General features: G+C 45.2%; 1 protein-coding gene across 1 annotated transcript in view; it reads right to left on the reverse strand.

Annotated features, from left to right (window-relative positions):
• The window catches only part of LOC147896928 (PR5-like receptor kinase), a 21,420-nt gene extending 99 nt beyond the window's left edge, over positions 1–21,321 (reverse strand). Inside the window, exons 1-4 of the mRNA XM_087381178.1 lie at positions 21,222–21,321; positions 18,751–20,504; positions 12,029–12,758; positions 1–244 (exon numbers count right to left, since the gene is read on the reverse strand). The exon at positions 1–244 is cut by the window's left edge and continues 99 nt beyond it. Of these exons, the coding sequence (XP_087237304.1) occupies positions 12,726–12,758; positions 18,751–20,504; positions 21,222–21,321 (1,887 nt within the window). The 3' untranslated portion in view covers positions 1–244; positions 12,029–12,725. The remainder of the gene's footprint in view (positions 245–12,028; positions 12,759–18,750; positions 20,505–21,221) is intronic.
• Between the last annotated feature and the right edge of the window lie 1,111 nt (positions 21,322–22,432).

Here is a 22,432-nt window from a genome sequence, read left to right on the forward strand (position 1 = left end):
AATCGATGGCAGGAGTTTAAATATATATGGTCACCATAACAGAGTCGATCAGTTCATGAAGTTCGTTTTTAATTCGACTGACCGAAACAAATCAGGGGCGTTTGATCTTGGAAGCAGACTCCCAACAACAATAACCTTCACTTCCGTCGTCCGGTAAACAGCACCATTTTGGGAAGCACTGCCCATTGAAGGAGCACCCGTCTACCACAAGCGCAGCACAGTACATCCATATGCATGAGCACAACTTTCAGGAAGAAAAAAATAGAGAGATCAGTTTCAACAGAAAGGTGTTGTTGTCTCTTTTGTATCTCATTACTTAATTCTTACTGAATCAAAAAGCAGGTCTAAATCATATGCATAGTGATGCATACGTTAGGTTTACTGCTGCTGACAACAAAAGCAATCTTTGTTGGGATGCTTAAATGAAAATGTCGTACTTTTTAGCACCAAAAATGGAATATCTTGTTGATGACACTGCAATATTCAGTACTTCAAAGAGGCCAGCACATTCTCTAAGAGCCTGAGTCTTAATAATGGAGGCGCTGGAGCAAAAAAGCTTGATGGGCATAAAGGGAATTCATCTGGAAAATTGAAAACTTCACTAGGCTCAAGGATCTTCTCTAGAAGTGGAAAACCACACGATTGTGCATTAAAAGCAGATGATTTCAAGTAAGGAATCGTGATTGGAGACTCATTATCTATCCAAGAGGTGTGTGTTTCTTTTGAAAGCAGGTTTTAATTTGAAATAGATTACCTCATTTTGTCATGGGTTCTTTGTGTCAAAAAATGGAGTGGAAACTTGTGAGTTTCTTGATATACCTGACTGTATGGAAATAGCGTCCAATGTATTTCTGGTGCCTAATAGCGTTAGCCCTCCATGTTGGCCTACTCTTTTTGTTGGGGTTCATCATAGGAATGCAATAGTGCATAGCTTAGCATCCTCTTAGACAAAAAGGAAGTTGATTCTTATTGGATATCCTTACATTGAGTTTCATGACAAAATTGGGTGCCACTTGAGCCTTATACAAGTGAATCTTATGCTCGACTTAGTGTGGTCTGATAAGGAGTGTCTGGAGTTGATGGCTTGTAGCCTTGTGGGAACGCTTTTTTTTCCCTGGCTTTCATGCTGAGTCTAGAATGTGTCTATAGATATAAGTTTCCTTCTGGCTAGATCTGCCATCTACTCACCAATCGTTACCTGTTTGGGTTTATCAGGAGTACATCAGTCAGAACCACCATTATCCTACTTGGCTATGTCTTTAGAGGTCACAGATCTAGCACATTGCAGTCGCTTTGTTAAGCTTTTCCCACTCATGGACCTTGGACTATTTTTCCAAAGGCCTTGTTTTGGTCAAGATATTGAAAAAGTTATAACAAAATTTTCTATCGGTGATGCTTTTTAAAAAGTACAAAATATGTGAAGCTCCTTGAAATCAAAATTATCATGTTATGATTACACAACTAAGATAGTGAAAATACCATGGAGTTTTCTTCAAAACATTGCAAAGTTTATAGTTTTATTACCTCATGAAATTTGAAAGCTGAAAAAAGCATATTTTGAAAAAATGCTTGTGAACAATATTTTTATATTAAATTATTTCATATATTTTACTATTACTCACACGAATCAAACACAAAATACATATTATGAACATGTTCCTTAAACAAATTATGACATTCTAAATAACTTGCACTAGTTTAGTTGAATATATAATGACACATAATTTATCTTCAAAATATGAGATTATTTTTTTAAAATCTCTTGTATTAAAGTGTGTGACTTGTGCAATATTTTTGTTTTGAAAGTATTCATTTGTTAATAAGACGGTTGCAAAATTGACTTTAGTTGACACATAATTTATCTTCAAAATACGATATCTGTTTTGTTTTAATCACCCAAAAATTTCAGAAATCACCCAAGCATTCTTCAAATTTAGAAAAGTGCCTTGTTCTAGTGATATATACCGACTTCAAACCCTATTTCCATCGGTATGTTGCCAAACCCTCTATCCATCAGTATATACCAATGTCAAACCCTATTTCTATTAGTATATACTAATGAATAGGTGTTGGTATATACCGATACTGTGCTTTAAATACCATTGGTATATATTGATAGTTCCTTGGCATAACAAGCTGAAAACCCGCACGCTTTTCTCTCCTGCAATGCCTCACATTTTGTTTTCGTAGTTTCGCCAATTTCTCCCTCCGTTCAACTTTGTTTTGCATCCCCCTAGCAATCCCTACAAACAAAGCTCCCTCCCCATCTCCCACTTTTCCATCCTCTCCACAAATCTCCCTCTCCCCTTCCAACTCTTGCAACAAACCTCTTTCTCCCTTTCCTTCAAGGTATGTGTTTCTCTTCTCTTTATTTCATTTCTAAGTTCATGCTTTCTAAGTTATTATTTTGCTGTCTTCCCTCTACTTTCCCTCAAGTTATCTTATATTTTCCCTCTGATTTCCCTCTCTTTCTCCTCTAATAAGAACCATAAGGAATAGCAAGACGTGCTAAAGAACCATACCTCTTGTTTTGGCTGTTTGGTTTCTCCTTTGCTCTAGTTTCTTACTTGTAGTAGGGCATTTGCTTGCAATGTTGCTCCATTTTCTGACTTTGTTGCTCCCACTAGTTTTTACTTCACCCATTGTAAAATGAGGTGTTTGCTTTGTTTTATAGGGGAGCTAGTCAAAACCTCTCTCTTGCGCTCCTAGGTCATCTCTTGTTCTTCAGCTCTAGGTAAGGAACTTCTATTTTTCTCTCTTCTTATTTTGCTTTTAGCCATTTGATAGCGCCTTAAGTGCTAGCAAATGTGATTGGTATAGGACCCTTATCTACCTACAATCTCGCTCCCTCTCTCTTACTCTTCCTCTCTTTCTCTCTCGCTTTTCCTCTCTGTTCCTCTTCCTCTCTTTCTCTCTTCCTCTCTCTCTCTTGCGCTCCTATGTCATCTCTTGTTCTTGAGCTCTAGGTAAGGAACTTCTATTTTTCTCTTATTTTTATGTTGCATTGGCTGTTTGCTAGTGCCTTAAGCGCTATCAAATGTGATGGGCATAGGATCCTTATCTCTCTTCACTCTCACTCCCTCTCTTTCTCTCACTCTTCCTCTCGCTCTTCCTCTCTTTCCTCTTCCACTCTTTTTTTTTTCTTCCTCTCTTTCTATCTTGCTCTTCCTCTTTTTCTCTCTTTCTCTCTTCCTCTTTGAATACCCTCCCTCTCTCTCTCTATCTCTCTCTCTCTCTCTCTCTCTCTCTCTCTCTCTTTTCCTCCCTTTCTATCTTTTCCCTCTTCCTCTTTCTATCTTTCTCTTTTTTCTCTCTTCCTCTATTTCTATCTTTTCCTCTCTTACTCTATTTCTCTCACTCTCTCTCTCTTTCTCTCTTCCTCTCTTTCTCTCTCGTTCTTCCTCTCTTTCTCTTTTTCTCTTCCTCTTTTTCCTCTCTTCCTCTTTCTCTCTTTTCTCTTTTCCTCTCTTTCTTGCTTTTTCTCTCTTCCTCTCGTTCTCTCTTTTCTCTCTTTCTCTCTTTCTCGCTTTTCTTTCTCTCTCTTTCTCTCTTTCTCCTACTTTCTTTCTTATTTCTTGAACCTTCTCTCTTTCTCTCTTTCTCACTTTCTCTCTTTTCCTCTCTTCTTCTTTCTTCTACTTCTCTTCTTTCTGTCTCTTTCCCTCTTTCTCTCTTCCTCTTTCTCTCTTTTCCTCTGTTTCTCTCTTCCTCTCTTTTCTCTCTCGCTCTCTCTCTTTTTTCCTCTCTTTCTCTCTTTCCTCTCTTTCTCTCTTTCTCTCTTCCTCTATCTCTCTTTCTCTCTTTTCCTCTTTTTTTCTCTTTCTCTCTTTTCCTCTCCTTCTCTCTCTCTCTTCCTCTTTCTCTCTTTTCCTCTCTTTCTCTCTTTGTCTCCCTTCTCTTTTCCTCTCTCTCTCTCTCTTTTTCTATCTTCTTCTCTTTCTCTCTTTTACTCTCTTTCTCTCTTTTTCTATCTTCTTCTCTTTCTCTCTTTTCTCTCTTTCTCTCAAGAAGCCCCAAACTCCACGAAAACTTGCCATGTCAAGAGGAGGCTACCAAAGGCCACGACAAGCCCACAGGCTGCTCTAGAAATCTCAAACGAGAAGGCAACTTCCAGCCCACCTAGGCAAGGCGAGGAAGCTCAAGAAAGACCCGAGAAGTACATGTGCTCATGGGTTGAGACCGATCCCAAAAGCTTCCTCCAAGACCCTTTTAGAGGGGTAGAGCAACTTTGAAATGCTTAAGACTTGGCCGCATGTGATCAAGCCACTATTGAAATACAAGTCTTCTAGGGGCTACTATGCGATTGAAGGGAAACCCACTGCAGCATACACTAGGGTGCCTACTAGAGGCATTCTCTAATCTCCATGAACCAACGCTCATGCACCGCAAAAGATAACATCTATGCAAGAGTGCAAGGTATTTCTTAGTGACCCCCTGGGGGTTCCTATTTTATATCAGCAAGAGAGGGGGGGGAGGGGGAGGGCCAGTGAAAAGAGTGATAGCATCAGGAGTGGTGAAGGCCCGGTGAAGGAGGGAGGCAGGGGGGGGAGTGGGTTCTGGGGGGGAGAGGCCGTAGAAGGGTTTGGGGGAGACGGGGGGGAAAGGGTCTATTAGCCGATGGCCTAGGGAACCCACTCTCCCCCCCAGAACCCACGGGGGGGAGTGGGTTCTGGGGGGGAGAGGCCGCAGAAGGGTTTGGGGGAGACGGGGGGAAAGGGTCTATTAGCCGATGGCCTAGGGAGCTTTGGGCCTCCTTCTCTACCAAGGTGGAGAGTGCATGAGGGGAACAGCCTCCAATCCTCCACAACACTTATAACCTATTGCTAATGCGAGGGGGCCTAGGTGCTCAAACCCCCTACTCAAAAGTGGTCTTCTCAAGAAACGATGGGTGGTCTAAGCTCTTTGCAGCCCACTTTATCGACATTCTTTTCTTTTTACCTGCCTCGGTCCACTTTACTTTGAAGGGCTCCACCCAGGGTTTTGGGACTCCTGTTGTTGCTATTTGTGGGGTTGCTGGGTCCTATCCACCTAGGCTCCCTTTATTTCCTCTGACCAACTTGCTGCGGGTAGGGGGGGAGGGGCCCAACTTGACCTCTGGTGCAATCCTTTCCTAGGTGTCCTATCTACTGACACCAAATACACTATCCCGGTAATCTAGAAACCTCTAATCTCTATGGGACCATTTTCCCCTCAAGGGTCTTTAGGAGAATCACCTATGGAAGGGATTGGGTTTGCTACAACCATCCTAAGCTAAGGGACACCATCATCTACCACTACTGAAGCCATGGACTCTACGAAAAACCTATTCGATGGATGGAAGTAAGAATGTGTCTATACTCCCATGGGAGCCCCGGGAATCAAAGTATCACTAGAAGTGAGGGACGTGATGTGTTCAATGCATGTCCTCCACAATGAATCCATGGCAACAAGGAAATAGGTATACCAACTAGCAACCAAGAAGAATAGGTCTCTGCTCCACAAGTGACAAGGTGGTGGCAGGGGAGCTTAGGTGGAGGAGGAAGGCTCTTCTCCCATAGATAGTGGCCTCCTAAATGTGGTCCCCATCCAGTAGTGCCACCTCTACCCTGTTGGAGTCTCTAAGAAAAAGGGGAAACCCCTCCATTCTCTAAGGAATATAACCCTCCTGGCTGAGGCTGCCCGGGAAGAACCTTGCATGCTCGCCCAATTGGCCATCAGTATGTAAACGGTGTCGGCCCAAATACTAGCCCCTGGTGTGCGAGTGAGGGGAAGCCTCTTGAAGGCTTTCCAAGAACTCCAAAGAATGGATGCCGCCCTCTCTGCCCCCTTTTTTATCTGAAGGTAACTCTACCATGTTAAAGTCCCCTCCTATGACCCATGAATCTGCAATGGAGGACCAGGAGAGCAACTCCTTCCAAAACAGTACATGATCTCCTCTATTATTGGGGGCGTAAAGGTTGAGGAGTCCAACCTTGCGATCCCCAATCAAAAGAAGAACCCATTGGGCTCTTGAGGGTACAAGCAGAGAAAAGAATCCGAAACTGAAATACAAGTACCTCCCCTAGTACCAAAGGCAAGTGACCAAAAGGTGTGACCTAAAAGTAGCTTGCCTAACTTTGTACAATCACTAGCATCCAATTCGTGCTCCTGCAAGAGTAAGACATCAGTAACACCTAGATGAAGCTGATTCCAAATCAACTGTCTGCACCGACGATGAGGGACACCACCAAGGCCATGTATGTTCCAGCTAACAGTCCTCATCGGCAGGAGGATGTAGAATGGAACATCTTACCCCACCTAGTGGCAGAAACAAAGCCCTCGACAGGGGAAGACCTCTTGTTCAAAGTGTGAGGGATGGAACCAAGTGGCGGAAACTCAATAGGAGAAAACACCCTGCGACCTGAAGAAGAAGGCGTCCTGTCAACAGGAATCCCAATCACTGCCTCACCAAAAGAAGAGGGCACAAAGTCGTCCTCGGGGAAATCTGCCAGGGTTGAAAAGGAGTTCCTGTGAATCAAGCCCGACACCAAGGTGTGGAGGATCCCTTCAGAGGGAACTGGATCAACGGGGTACCCAACCCCCTTTCCTCTATCCAAGAGGGGAGCTAAAGACTGCTCCTAAGACTGCTCCTAAGAACCCTGTGTCTGAAAAACTGCATAGGCCTCCAACCAAAGAATGTGCATGGTCAGGGAGAGGGGCTACCCCTATGATAGGGAGAGGGGCAACCAAAGGGTTCGGGGAAGAAGCTGCAGCCAGGGCTGCAAGTGTCCTGGACTACGTGAGGTACAGCATTGGGAACAGCCAGAACGGGAGACTCCAAAGCTCCTAAGGAGGTGGAGTCGAGGACGGCGGCCTCTTGAACTGACGTGGGTGGAGGATGTGTACGAACTGGAACCCAATGAAGTGTTGCGCATGCCACTGGAGGACGTGAGGCACTAGAGGCAGGAGGCAGCGGTACCGAAGGAGCACTCTGTCGAGGAGGAGAGCTCTGTCATGGAAGAGCAATACCATCGCCTTGCCGAGGTCGGGGAGCAGGCACAGGAGCTCCCACCCACCCCCCTATTGATGTCGAAGGGGAGTTGCTGTACCATAAGGCTTTTCTTCTTCCTAGGGCAATCCCTGGCGAAATGCCCAAGGGTCCTGAAAATCCTGCACTGGTCCTATCTGCCTGCAACCTCCACTCTCTGCTGAAAGAAAGACCCATCCAGGCACTGAAGCAAGACACGATCACCCGAAATGTTAGGGTCCTCCGTAAGGATCCTAACTCTAGGGACCTGGTTGCCTCTGCAGCTGTCAAGGGCAACCCAAGGAGGGGGGGATCTCAATGACCATACCCAAGTGCTCCCCAATCACATGAAGAAGGCGATGGTAGACCTAGGGGAGCCAGGGAAACCTGATGAAGAATAATTCCCAGCTTTACACACAGATGGTTAAAATTCCTAGAGAACTAACACAAACCACCAGTTTGCTGAGTACACATCTGCAAGACATAGCTTGAAAGTCCATGGAACACCTTCAGCATGCGGCCCAATCAACTCCAAAGTAATCACAGGAACAAACCAAGAAAGTTGTGCAAGAGCCGTGTAACATAGTCCATACTCGAGAGGGCAGCAAGGTATAGCGACCAGCGAGCCCCTAACAATGAAAATATGCTGATGTGCTGCTTATACGGATAAACAAGGTGCTAGCACTATGAATACACTGAGGGAAGCAGCCAGCAGTGAGATACTCAACTTATTTTAAGCGAGAACATGAAGCGAGCAACAAGAAGAAAAGGTTTGTTCAGCTCTTCCCATGGCATAAGCTGAAGCTATGATGAGGAAACAACTAAGCTGAGGCATTGTTGTGCTTGTGCTCACAAGCCTGGGACATGAAGAGAAGGGGAATAAACACAATGGGTGTAATCAATTGGAGTTATCTACCAAAGAACACAGTTTTTTTCTTAGTGAAAAGGGGGGTACAAAACCACACTACAAAGGAAAAAGGGGACAATTACTAGTCACCAGAAGGTGAGAATAAAAGGACATGAACCATAGTCGCTAAAAAAACATAGAGGAAAAGTCGTACCATCAGAAAAGTCTTGTGAGTTTTCCTGGAAGACAAAACCTTTGTGATTTTGAATCACAGGAACAAAAGACCCGCTTTGCATATGTTCCAACAAGAAAGTGCTAAAAAGAGGTTTAGCCACAACCATTGGTTCTTGAATTATCATTTACACAGAGGGCAACTGATCCATCTCATTGACTGTCTCAGCAACTGAAATACTGCCTGCTCATCTAGCTGCTGTGCATGCACGGATCTCACACCCATCAGATCTTCATTAACATTGTCATCCGCCAGCAGTGGTTGCTGAACATGGAGAGAAGTGGGCACGAGCTCCTGGACATCTGGAAGTGTCACCTCTAAGACGACTGTAGAACCAGTTGGACTAAAGGGGCCCTCTGGTGTGTTAGAGGGGACCTGGATCAGCAATAACAGTGATATCCAAAGCCTCCAAAAGGGTTGGACATGGCAGGCATCAGACGGTCTACCAACTTAAATTTCCCTTTCTTATCAACCCGTCTACATTGACTTTTTGCACCTTTAGAATGGCTGGAGAGGCAGAAATAGGACAGGGGCTCATTACCTTGACTTGGGTGCGGCTGTATAGTTGCTGGAGTCTTAAGGGAGTTTACCTTGGAGTGTGAGTCCAGCTGTATAATCATTTGAGTCATAAGGCAGTCCCAGGCAAAATGACCAATTTGCTTGCATTTGTAGCAAGCATTAGGAAACGAAGCAAATTGGATTTGAAGTCGATACGGAGTGGAAGCATCAAGACCAATATTGAAGTGAGCTGGTACCGGAACCTGCATGTCCCATGATATACAAACCTGTACATCCCTGCTTATGAAAGTTGTGGCATATATAAAACCCAGCCAAGCAGAGCAGCCAAAGATTGAATGTGTGGGAAAAATGGGACCAGAAGAGATTTCAGAATAACCCATACCAGGCAATAAGACATATTCTTTAGCCAGGTCGAAAGGTGATCCCACAGCATAACATGATTTTCTTGTTGCCTCTAGTTGCTAAAGAATAGAAATATCTAGTGAGGCACACTGAGCATTATAGAAACATTTACCAAGGAAGATGAAACGGGAAACAGAATCTATACTTCCATAGCCCAGGCATGAAGCTGGGATTCGGTGAGGATTCTTCCAATGAAATAGGTATATAAGCCCAATTGGATGAGGTCTGTGCAACGACTGAAGGATGGAATCCTTACATAAATCACGGTGGAGCATGGAAGGAGGGGGTAGTTGCTGCAATGATTCAAGACACAAAGGGTGAAGGGTGTCAAGCTGCAGGGAGGAAGAAGGGAAGCTGAAATAATCTGTCTTATAGTCTTCTAATGACCTGGCCTCCCAAAAACACCCTTGCGTTTGTTCGAGAAGATAACCCCGGAAGTTAAATTGAAAAGAAAAACCTTTTTCAAGGAAATCAGCTGCCAGGGTGCAGCACTGCTCAGACGTTGTGCAGCCCAGCTCTGCAAAGCATAAAACTGACTTGCAGAGAGGAAGAAAGATTTGCAGACACAAGCTTATATATTCCATCATGTCCTAGGCATGTTATTGTTGTGGGAACTATCCATTGCCTCCTAGTTACATGCATTAATAGCATGCTAGCTGATGTCCTTATCCTTAGGCCTTCAATATTTGCAGGAGGCTGAGTTAAAAGATTGTCTTAAATGCTACAAAGAAGACCTTTAAAAAGGCCTCCCGACGAAGAGGGACATTCAAATGATGCGAACTGAATGCTGGTTGAGGTTAGGCACAGCCACTGCTCCAAGATAACATAGTGCCTAGGCATACCCTGGTTGAGGTTAGGTGCAGCCACTGCTCCAGCACACCCTATAAGAGCACACGCCAATATTTTCAGAACCATCATTCCTTGGCTTCTGAGACAACATAGTCCCTTGAACGTCCAGATCCACTTACACTAGTTTGGATATTGATTTTCTCAGACTGTCTGACCACCTGTCAGCAGTGTGGTACTCTCTCCTATGCATGGTTTATCTATGGCTGCTTCTACAGCATCTAGAATTAAGCTCATATGATTTCTCATCTAACAACATTGTTCTGGACAGCACTAAAGAGGTTGAAGGAGGGAACCGATCAGCAGCGACCTCACATGTTGTAGTTGCAGCAGCAACAAAAAACATACAGGTCAGGCTTCCATTGACTCTATCTAGTTCTAGCATGAATGTCTCAGTTGCAGGTTTCATTTGCAGTCCAAGGTGGGGATTGGTCTTTCACGATTGAATGCAAGCACATGTTTTTGTCTTGGGAATGCATCTCTTGTTTACCACTTTTATCTTCAAATAAGCCAAACGATAGAGAAAGGGGAAGCCTATGGTAGTTGCTATTACGAACAAAAGTATTGTAGAGGTTGACCAGATCAAAGTACAAGACAGACCCTGAACAACTGCATATAAAGATTCACTTTCTAGGAGGCCACGGAGTGGGCCCAGAAGCAAGAACAACCTCCTGCCATCCCCCTTCTGGACTTTCAGAACCACTGGGTTGATTAATAGGTTTCTAGGTGAGGTAGATCAAGGGAGCAATGGTGCGGTATGTGGGTAGGTCAAGCCACATGCTTATGCTTATTGGTGGTCAAATGGGCGAGGCATTTCCCCTTTCAAGGCGGCCTGCCATGTTATGGGCATCCCTCAGCCCGTGGCCATCTGCCTACAGCAGATAGCCGTAGAGAGAGACCAGGCCAGTAGCAGCCAGTCTGGGCCATTTATAGGGCTCAGAACTGGTCAGGTCGGAGCACACCAGTCGGCTACAGGCACATGGCAGTCTGAAGAGACCCAAACAGATCCATACAGACTAGTCAGCCAGTGTATCAGCATTCTCCAGTCAGCCAACATCCAGCAGCATCTATGAAATCAGGCCTTTTGTCCCTCATTTCTCCATCAGCTCCAGCAGCTCCAGCAGTAGCAGCATCGATTTCAGAAGCTAGCAACAGTACTTCAGCAGCCAAGGCATCCCCTCAGCCTTCACTCCAATATCCCCAGCCTCTTAGCAAATGCCCTGGTTCCCACAGAAACCTCTTCCTCAGCAGCCCACACATCTTTCATAGCTCCTTCCCAAGTGGTCCTCTCATGGACACAGTTCCTTATAGCCCCAGCCATGATTAGCCCTGCATAGCCTCATCCCTACAGATACAGCCCCTTCAATGGGATCAAGATGTAACAACTCAGCCCCTTCGTTGAGGAAACCAACAGTTGTATCTGGTGATTGTCAGGCCCAAACATAAAAGTAAATAACGGAACAAGGATGTGATGTCCTCTCTCTCTCTCTCTCTCTCTCTCTCTCTCTTAGCATCCATCTTCTGCACCCCAGTGGTTAGGACGGGCACCATGTCAGAACCATAATTATCCGGAAGCATCCTTCCAAGGATTTATTTAATTAAAACAAGAATAACCTTTAATTGAAATGTTAAACCACAACACATCGTTCATCCAGAATCTTAAAACTGCAAATAAATGAGAGAATGGAACACAGAAAAAGCGAGGCCACATGGGGTGTGAATAATGATCCTCCTTGGTGGTGTTGAAGATCATAACTCTGGTTTTGGCAAGATTGATCTTAGTGTTGTGGCTATCACAAACTATCCCTAAAGCTACGAGGTGCCAACAGTTGTCTCTGGTGATTGTCAGGCCCAAACATAAGAGTAAAGGATAGTACAAATCATAACCATCAGTGGAACAAGGATGTGAAGTCATCCATGCATATTCACAGTTTCTCTCTCTCTCTCTCTCTCTCTCTCTCTCTCTCTCACACACACACACACACACACACACACAATTAGCATCCATCTTCCACACCCCACAGTGGTTAGGATGCACACCATGTCAGAACCGTAATCATCCAGAAGCATCTTTCCAAGCATTTATTTAATTAAAACAAGAAAATATATAGCCATTAATTGAAAATTTAAACCACAATACATCATTCATCCAGGCTTAAAACTGAAAATAAATGAGAGAATGGGTTATGGAACATACAAAAAGTGAGGCCACGTGGGGTGCGAATAATGATCCCCCTTAATCCTGGTTTTGGCAAGATTGATCTTCACGTTGTGGCTATCACAAACTCTCTCTGAAGCTGCGAGGTGCCTTTCTGTGCCCTCTGCCATGTCTAAAATCAGCACATTGTTCGCATAAATCAAGGTACAGATGAGAGTTTGTGCCAGTAATGATCCTTGTGTTGCTAGAGTATCCACAAAAGAGGTCAGCTCATCAAACTGGTGACCAAACTCTCTCTAAAGCCGCGAGGTGCCTTTGTGTGCCCTCCGCCATGTCTAAAATCAGCACATTGCTCGCATAAATCAAGGTATGGATGAGAGTTTGTGCCAGTGATGATCCTTGTGTTGCTAGATATCCGCAAAAGAGTTCAGCTCATCAATCTGTGCCCAAAAATGGTGGATGATAGAGAGAATCCTTGCTTCATACCGATGCTATTATGATTTCTGCCATAACTGCCCAAATGATGTCATCTGCAAGGCCAAGAGCTCCTAGTCATGACCTAGAGGTGGGTCCAGGTTTGAAGCTAAAGTCTTTCGGAACTCTACAAAGCAGCAATATATTCTTTGTTTCCTATGGTTGCCCGTCTTGATGAGAGTGGGACAGTGAAAATGCAATCCAAAGTGGAATGATCCGTCTGAAGCTTATTTGGCCCGAACACATGCTGAATGTGAAGTTCTCATGCTTTCTTCATCCTCCTTCCATGTAGACACTGTCACAATCATTATATGAGTTAGAAGCTTATACCTAGATGAATCCAGGAACATTCCCACATCCTCTAAAACACAACATAGTGCAGTTTCAATCTCACGATAGTCACTCATAAGATTGAAAACCATAAACTCTATCACGCATAGCAGGGACTAGATACTATGACATCCCTACTGACGTCATCAGCGCCCAAAAGTGGGTGTAGACCATAGTATAAAAATATGCTCTCACACATACAAATCCACACACCCACACATACTTGAGCCTCCATTTATACATACAATGTCCAACCATGGGTGTAGACCATAGTATAAAAATATTCTCTCACACATACAAATCCACTTGATGCACCATTCACCAACATAGAGTTCAGGACTGCTCTCTCTGCTCTTCACAGGGGCAAGTGCCCTGGGTCAGATGGGCTTACACCCTCTTTCTTTATTTCATTTTGGGTCAGATTGGAGATCACATTACCTCAGTCTTGCAAGGCGTTTGGGACTTAGGTGAGATGCCAGAATCACTTACTGAGGGCCTCATTCATCTTATCCCTAAAGGGGGTTGCAGGAATTTAGTGTCGCAGAGGAGACCGATCACTTTGTCGGGCACTTTATACAAAATCCTAGCAAAAGCAATCAGCCTACGTCTACAGCCCTTTCTTCTAGATCTTATACTGATACGCAGACGGGTTTTGTGCATGGCAAGAGCATCTTCGATAATATTTTCTCATTTTTAGAGGCTTTTGAATGGGCCATACATAATGGCCATAGGCTTGCCATTCTAGTCTTGGACTTTGAGAAAGCTTATGATAGAGTAGACTGGGGTTTTCTAGAGGGTACCCTCACTCACTTTGGATTCACAAATGCATGGATCAGAGGGGTGTTAGCTCTCTACAGATTAGCCCATAGCCAGGTTCTCATTGGTGGAGTTAGGGGAGACAGATTTTCAGATTACTTGATCAGTCCATCAGGGATGGCCTTTAGCCACCTTTCTCTTTTTATTTGTGGCTGAAGCTATGAGCTACTACCTTAGAGATCAAGCTGACATTATAGGGCTGAGTCTTCCATTGAGGTAGGAGGATGACCTTTTGGATAGCGAGTTGGCAGATGATACGGCTGTTTTTTTGGATGCCACACCGCATACACTCACCTCTTTCAGGACAGCCTTGGATTTGTTTGGCACTGCAGCAGGGGCCCATATTAATTGGAACAAGTCCAATGGCTTTTGGATTAGTTATGAGGACACTCCATACTGGGGGATTGACATAGATTCGCTTGGATTCAAAGGGGTGTTTCCATCAGATACTTAGGATGCCAAGTTGGGTTGGGCATATCTCCAACACATTAGTTTGCTCCCGTGTTGGAGAGAGCATCAGGAGGAAACTCATTTTTTGGAATTCTGCCAGACTTGACCTTGCATCCACAGTAGTGGTTGTGAACCAGATATTATTGGCTATTGCTTGGTTCGTTTGCTCTTGTTGGTGCAAATCTAGAGGTTGTATATCTCAGCTCATGAGACCTGTCAAGAACTTTCTTTGGAGTGGGTTATATGGCACCTCGAATGTTTTAGCCAGGGTGGCTTGGGAGACCCTCATTCTCCCCATTGGGAAAGGAGGCCTCAATATTATTGATCCGAATTTGCAGTGTATGGCCCTGCTTTGCAAATTTGTAGTGAGAGAATTGATGACTAGAAAGAAGCCTTGGAAGGATTTTTTCCTACGCAGCATTCAATCTTGTACACCTTCTCACGGGGGAGATTGGATGGACAGCTCGAGATGGATTTTTACTTCAGCCCATCTTAGATCTCCCTCTTCCCCTCTCATGGCTTCCATTCTGAAAGCATGGGGCAGCTTCAGAGACACTCTTCGGAGAGTTACACCCTCCTCTTGCGAAGAAATAGACAAGCAACCAGTTATGTGGAATGAATCCATATTGGATGAGCATGGCAGATCACTGGAGTGTCACATTATATGCAGTGGTCTAGATGGGAGAGGGGACCCGCTTCCACTGTAGGTGCCTGGAAGGCTTTTACACAGCATCCAGAAGATCGGAGACTCTTATCAGTTGGCCACCTCAGAGGGAGTACAGTCCGGATGCAGTAGATAGAGGCAGCCATACCAATAGAGTGGATAGATACAAATGACTTGCCAATCACAGAGTCCACTTGGTTGGGAGCTATTACGGGGACGGGTGTTCCCTTACAAGTCATTGCCTTGCGGCATAGGAGACCCTTGTCTTTGATGTTCAGTCGGGGGGCAGACTTCTCAGATCTTTAGATGATATTCTTTTGGAGGTTGCCTTTCAACCTGTTAGGATTGTAGGTTACATGGAGTGGGGCACGGACTCACATTGGTATCTTGATCCTGACCCTGTTCTCCTGGCACTTGGGTCTTGGAGACTCCGGTTATATGGTGGTTCTCCCATCAGGCTCTTGCAATGGAACCCAGGGGAGTGGGAATGGATTGATGAAGGGCACCAAGAGAAGAGCATCCCCTTCTTTCGTTACGCAGTCAGAAATGCCAGGAGATTTCAGCTTAGCAGTAGAGGTTGGAGGCCCTCCAGAGCTCCTCATTCGGATAGTTTTCTTATTTCTACAGAGCTGCAGAAAAACTTCTGGAGAAGGCTCTGGAAATCCCTCAGAAATAGAAAGATCACTCTCTTCTTTTGGCTTACTATTCATGAAGGGACTGCAATGAACCTATGGAGATCCAGGTTCGGGGCTGACCCTTATTGTCCTCGATGCCACGCAGTAGTTGAGTCAGTTCAGCATTGCCTTTGGGAGTGCAGACATGCGAGGATGATCTGGAAGGGTGTTGCCAGGATTCTTTGCATATTTCATAGAGCACCCTTCTTCATGACTTGGGGATCAGTGGCATGGTTATCTCGTACTGAACCTCAGGTGTTTTTTGAGGGACATGACTTAGACTCATCCTTCATTATACGACACTATGTGGAGTCATACTCTCTCTAGGTTCTTTCATGCATGTCATGTTGTACTCCCACATTTGAGCTTGCTCCTGCGGCTTTCATTCGTACTTATGAAGTAATCTTTTTGGCAAAAAAAATAAAATCGGATTCCCATACCCCAATCCAAGCCTCAAGTAAAGACTAGTAATGAATTCTTCAACCAAAAAGATGCCAAATGGTGCCAAAACCCAAAATCATCAACCCAATACTAGCATGAAATGATCAATGCTATAGCAGACTTCTGAGTTTGAAAGTGGAAGAGCATCAGCCAGAAAGTTTGGAAGCTTCCTTGTAAACATGGAATTGACCTAGGTAGGATTGATCTAGCCTTGATTTGGTTTAATTAGCCCTAGCAAAGAATTGACCATGGTTAGCTTTTGACCTCATGCAAACGGATGGTGGCTAGGGTTGATGTAGCATGGTGACATGGCAAGTTGACATGGCTATCTTGCCACGTGTCAACTGTGTATGACTAGGTCTATCCTGCCAATGTTGTTTATTAATATGGAACATTCTGACATGGCAAGAGATGAGGCCACATATCATCTCCTCCCACACTCCTCTGTGGTGTGTGGTATGCACAAGGTTGAGAAGCCATTCAGAATGCTGCAGGTCAGAAGACAGATTTGATCGTCCTCAACAAGAATCAAGGCATAATCTCTGAACTGTCAGATTCTCTGTTGTGAATGCAATTTTCTCTGCAAGTTTTGCCACTTACCCTCCCAGTTGTCGCCCTCCTCTGGTTGATACACTTTGAAATATGCAGCACGTGGCAATATCCCTTTTGACAAATTTGAAGGTCACAGATTGCCAGAGCAAACTGCCTCGCCAATCGATCAAAGGGTCTTACATAGGTGGGCCACAGGTAAGAAGGATTTTATCCTCGAAAACATTGATTTATGCATAAATTTTAGGGAAAAGAGAGTTTCACCATCTCATATTGAGTGAATTTTCTGTGAGAAGCGCCCTAGAATTCCACAACTTGTAGAACCCACTTTGCAATAACAGGTTGCGTACATGACTCCTTTCCTTCCCTGTGTTTCAGCATGTCAATGCGTGAAAGAGGCACCTCTGTGGAATGTAATACTCTTCCTAGAGACCTCTATGAAAAGATGGACAATCTTACACGAATCACAAGCAAGAACCGAAGGCTGCAGAAGCATAGTCAAAGAACTTGGAGAAGGCCTAGAATCTTGTGAGAGGACCACAACTGGCTTAGAACTTCGAGAATGCACATAATTCGTTCACCATAGCTCGAAATCAAGAGCTGCTTGAGTCACTATTATAGCTTCTCTACAACTTGGGAGTGGAAAATGCAAGCATGGAGTCTTGCAAGCTCAACATGTGAAGATGGAGGTCTTATACCTCAATGGAGATGGAGATGGGAATTGCTAATGGCCATTGGGAGGCAAAAGCATGTGAGGATGAATTGCAAATACAAGCCCAATTGTAAGGCATGAACACAAACACAAACTCCTCTCCATCTAAATCTCAACATAAAGCATAGGTCCCATTGGAGGGCTCTGATACCATGTGAAGCGAGGAGGCCTAGGGAGGCATGAGTGGGATAATACACCATACAAACCTACAGTGTACAAGGCCTAGACTTTTCCCATGCTCTCTTTTAGGCTCCTCTCTAGACCTTAGTATATGGTGCAAGTTACACCATGCTCAACAACATTGACTTAAAGAGGTCCCCCACTGAATCCCATCCACCCTCTAAGCTTGCTTGTGGTCCAGATGTCGACAATCACAGCTATCTCCTATTTCCCCTGGCTTGACCAGGAAAGTGATGAGATGGCACCTGCCACTGAGGCATTAGAGAGGCAGACAAGAGACCATCTATCTAGCATTGCCTCTAGACATGCTGTAGATTAGGAGATACGCCCTCGGATCCTCAATCAACTGGGTGTTGTCATGGGAGATGGTCGCCTAGCTTTCTAAGTCAGGGCAGATTGTCAGCATGAGGTCGTGGGCAGATTCACAGATTCAGGATTTCTCAATGGTCAAGTTCGACATCACCCGGGTGAGAGGAGGGCCCCATGCCACTGTTGGATCTACTATCCAAAGTTTGAATTTCCGTCCCTGCTCCACACATCTTTCTGGCTCACCTCAGTCCCCATGCATGGGGAGCAGATTAGACCGCTGCAGCTGGCAACTGCCTCCAACCGGCTGCATACTGGCTATTGCCCTTTGTCTCTGTAAAATCTTCATAGACTGCGAAGCAGAGGCGTTGCGAAAAACACACTTTTCTGGGAAAATCGATTCCATGGGCTCCCAGAGGATGTCTCCAGTGAGGTGAGATATCCAGGGAACCAACCCCTAAATTACTGGGGCGGGTTCGAGGCCCTATGTATGGGGACTGAGTGGCAGCATGGTTCCTTTGTGGCATGGCGACCTCCTCTTATACCGACACCCCAAGGAGAGCTTCTCGCCCCCTCAAGATGACATTTCAGAGACCAATATAGCCGGTATTACTACCTGGCATATCTGAGTAGTCTACGTATAGGTAGACGGGAGATTCCACCTGCAGCCACCACAGGAGGGCCTCTTGCCCCCATAAGATGACATATCAGAGACCATAGCTGGTATTACTACCTGGCATATCTGAGTAGCCTACTTATTGGTAGACAGGAGACTCAACCCGCTTAAATCTACATCTTGAACTCTATCTGGAAAGCAAGGTCCAGGAGATTCTTGCAAGACATCTATTTGTCATGAAACCCTTTTGTAAGACCTGGCCTCCATGCATTGTCCATCATATCACAAGAGAGAGAGCCCTGCAATCAGCTCCCTGCTGCTGCACCTGGGTTGTTATAGGCAATGAGCAGAAAAGTTCATGAAGTATCCCACAAGGGATTGGTCCGCACATGCCCTAGTGACAGCTAATGACAAAAAGACACTTTCATGGGGTATGAGTATGGCAGGAACATTCGTGTACTTAAGAACCATTAAGTTGACAACAACAAAATATATGGTGAAGTCGATACCATGACGGATGCAGAGTAAAATGACAAAACAGTTACCAACCTCTTCTAAGGTAGCCGGGGCTTGCTTTCTTAGAATAGCAAGGACTTGCCTCATGGTTGGGCGTTTATCTGGATCCGAATCTGTAGCAGTCAGGCCAACAAAAAGTAGCCTTTCCATTTCATCAACGTCGAAGTCTCCAGCCAGGCGTGGATCAGCTGCTTCCATTAGTCTTCCTTGTTTGTTGAGGTCCCTCACCTTTTCCAATAAGAAATAGAAATCAGATTCAAAGGCTAATTGAAAGCTTGGTCGCCCAAATGCCACCTCCAGAGCCACAATACCGAAGCTGAAAATATCAGATTCTGCAGTAGGAAGCCGAGTCGTGGCAATCTCTGGGGCAATGTAACCGATTGTGCCAGCTGCATTCGTGGACCGTGGGATAGAATCAGGATCAATTATACGTGCCAGGCCAAAGTCTCCGAGTTTTGCCTCAAAATTGGCATCCAGCATGATATTACTGGGTTTCACATCTCTGTGCACAACTCGTTTCCCCCCTTCCTCGTGAAGATACAACAGTGCTGTGCCTAAACCACAAATTATCCTATATCGAACATGCCAATCAAGAATCAGTTCGCTGTTTGCGAATAACCACTTATCAAGACTGCCTTTCGGCATATAGTCATACACAACCAGGAGCTCTCCTTTGTGTTTGCACCATCCTTGAAGCCGCACCAGATTTCGGTGATTCAGCTCACTTATGATTCGCAATTCAGAAACGAGGTCTCGCATTCCCCTACCCCCTTTCTCAGCAGCAGCAGCCACCTTTTTTATTGCTACTTGTAACCCGCCCTTTCTCAAAACGCCCTTGTAAACCTGTCCTTGAGCCCCTTGCCCCAGTAATTCGGAGTGTTTGAAACCCTTGGTGGCAGCATAGAGTTCCTTATACTCAAACCTCCGATGACCAATGTCGGCAATGTTTATTTCTCCTTCGAGTTTTCGTCGATTTTTCCGCGTCGATCTCAGACGCGCAAAAATAACTGCCACAATGACGATAACCCCTGCACATACTCCCACAATCGCATCAAGGAGAAGACGAACCGAGTCTCCATGTTGTCCGTTACCCGGGCAGAAGGTGATCGTGAAATCGGCACCAGGGCAAGTGAACGCAGATGATGCGTCGTCGTGGGGATAAGTATAGGCCGTAGGGCAGAGATTCTTGAAGAATTGAGAGAAGTTATTATGCGTACAAGCGCTGGGGGAGCTATAGTTTCCTGTGCAGCAGTATTGGTCGGTGTGGAAAGCGTTGCATGCACTGGAGCAAGCGAAGGTGTGGCCATGGTGGGAGACTTGCAGCTGGGCGGGGCAATGGAGAAGGACGTCGGCTATGCAAGAGGGGCTTCCGCAAGTGAGAGAACTGGAGCTGTTGGGGGCGGATTTGGGAGATGGGGAGATGGCGAGAGGCAGATTGAAGCCGCCAACAAGGGAGATATGGTAAGAGGAGAGATTGTTGGATGCTCCGAGAGTGAATTCGGCGAGCGTAACTGGCAAAGAGGTGCCGTTGAGATGGCATTGCAGGCCGCTGCTATCTTCGCAGTTTCCATTGTCACAGACGAAGTAATTGCTGGAGTTGAAGCCACAATTCGTGCGTCCCCAGAAACGGCCACTCCAATCGGCAGGAACCTCGACGGAGTTGGAGCTGTCGGGGCTGATTCCGAACATCGTTAGTGTTCCTCGAAATGCCGGCAGAGAATCGGAGAGTGTATTGATGGCCGGAAAAACGACGACGGAGCATCGATTCACCAGATTGAAGGTCACTCCTGCATCCACAGAAAAGTCCTCATTTGTGAATATTCCAACATCTGTTAAACCGTTCTCCGGCGGAGCGTTCCCTACTATCGAAATGAACCAATCGGCGTAACGAACTTCGATGCTCCTGTCCTTTATTGCAATGTTTCGTCGTTATGTTAGTGTTCGTCGAGCGTCGCCCCTATCTTGTACACTTGACAATCTACAATTCCGAGCCGGCAAACCCAAATTCCGATCGAGCAAAATCGCTCTACGGTCTAATCCCTATTGCAGACTTACCTTTGGCTAAGTCACAGTCCCTATAATCGTCGATCCTCGTCCCTATCTTGTCGGCTTACAATCTTTACGCAGGCTACGTCGTACAACCACGGACCTTCCGTTCGTGCTCAAATTCCAAACCGCAATCTAATCCGCTGCTGCAGACTTACGTCCCTCGCCCGTTCGTGCCCAAATTCCAAACCGCACTCTGATCCCCTACTGCAGACTTACGTCCCTCACCCGTTCGTGCCCAAATTCCTTAGCCGCACTCTGATTCCCTACTGCAGACTTACGTCCGTCACCCGTTGTTAGCTGATCAGAGTCCCTATATTCGTCGATTCTCGTCTCGATAGTGGGCGCGCGCTTACAATGGTTGCAAAGGCGACGTAAAACCAGAGATGAACGAATTGGGATGTGGATTCCCAAGAAACAGCTGGGATGAGGGAGGGGGTGTGTGTGTGTGTGTGTACCTGATACGAGGAAGGCGAAGGAGAAGCAGAAGAGGCAGATGATGAAGAAGAAGAAGAAGAAGATTGAGCTGGTGATGAGGAGTGGACGTAGAGAAGCCATGAAGCAAAACGAAGGTCTTGGAAACATTCAAACACCTTCAATCTCATACTCTTAGAGCCCTACTTTCTTTAATTAAGAAGTTTTTACACAATTTATAACTATATTTGCCAATACAAAGTGCACTTTTCACACTCACCCTTAACTATTCCTTCTTCAGGTCAAAGTGGGAATTCTCCCATTCACCTCACATGCTAAACGTGGGTTTTCTATGAACACTTCAACAAATGACTCTAGTCTCACATTGTCTTAGTCCAAAAAGACTCCACGACCTCCCTTCCACATCACCAGAGCCAGCATGCCTCTCATCCTCCTCTGCCTTCCCACTCTCCACTCTTTTCCCCGTTGTTGCAAGGCTCTGTTACGTCATGGTTCATCCCAAATTCTCCATAATTACGTCTTCCCAAGGAGAAAACATGCAAACCTCTTTTGTGATTATATCAAGTCCCCACTTGATAATAGAAACCTCTTGGAAGAAATATGGCCCTCCCTCAAATCATTATCTAAAACCTCTTAGAAGAAATATGTCCCTCCTTCAAATCATTATCCAAGGAAAAGGTCACCATCCATTGATTAATCTTAAAACTTGACACCCCCACCTTGGACACTAGATGTGGGGGATTGTGGTTGTGAAAAGTCTATGAAAATAGATGTTGCAAGCTAGACGTACCCTAGTCCATTCGCCTATACATAACATCATACATTTAGTGCAACCTAAAAACAAAGTCCAGTTTTACTAAGAAAAAATGCACATTATGCCTTGCACAGCAAGCCTAAGATAGCATAGCCACAAGAGACAGTGACTTTGCTACTACTACAAAAGGCACTAGTAGCTAGCTAGCTTGGTGAACAAGCAACACATGTAAAAGCATATCTAATACATTAGCATTTAATATTATGGGAAGTAGGTTGAACATTTACGCAAGTTGACAGCACAACATCAAATGTAAGCAAAGGCAAGCTCAAAAGTAACTCCAGAGAGGTTGCCTTATGTACAAAGATGGGTGATTAACGACCCATTGCAATAGATGCATCTAAATGACTAGATCCCATGAGTCACCTTGATGCAACAACATGGAGTCCCTCTGCTCCTAGAACATGTCAACAAAGTCTT

This window comes from Dipteris shenzhenensis, chromosome 11 (genome assembly GCF_047967505.1).
Source record: "Dipteris shenzhenensis isolate YYH24624 ecotype China chromosome 11, Dip_SZ_1.0, whole genome shotgun sequence".
Lineage (NCBI taxonomy): Eukaryota > Viridiplantae > Streptophyta > Polypodiopsida > Gleicheniales > Dipteridaceae > Dipteris > Dipteris shenzhenensis.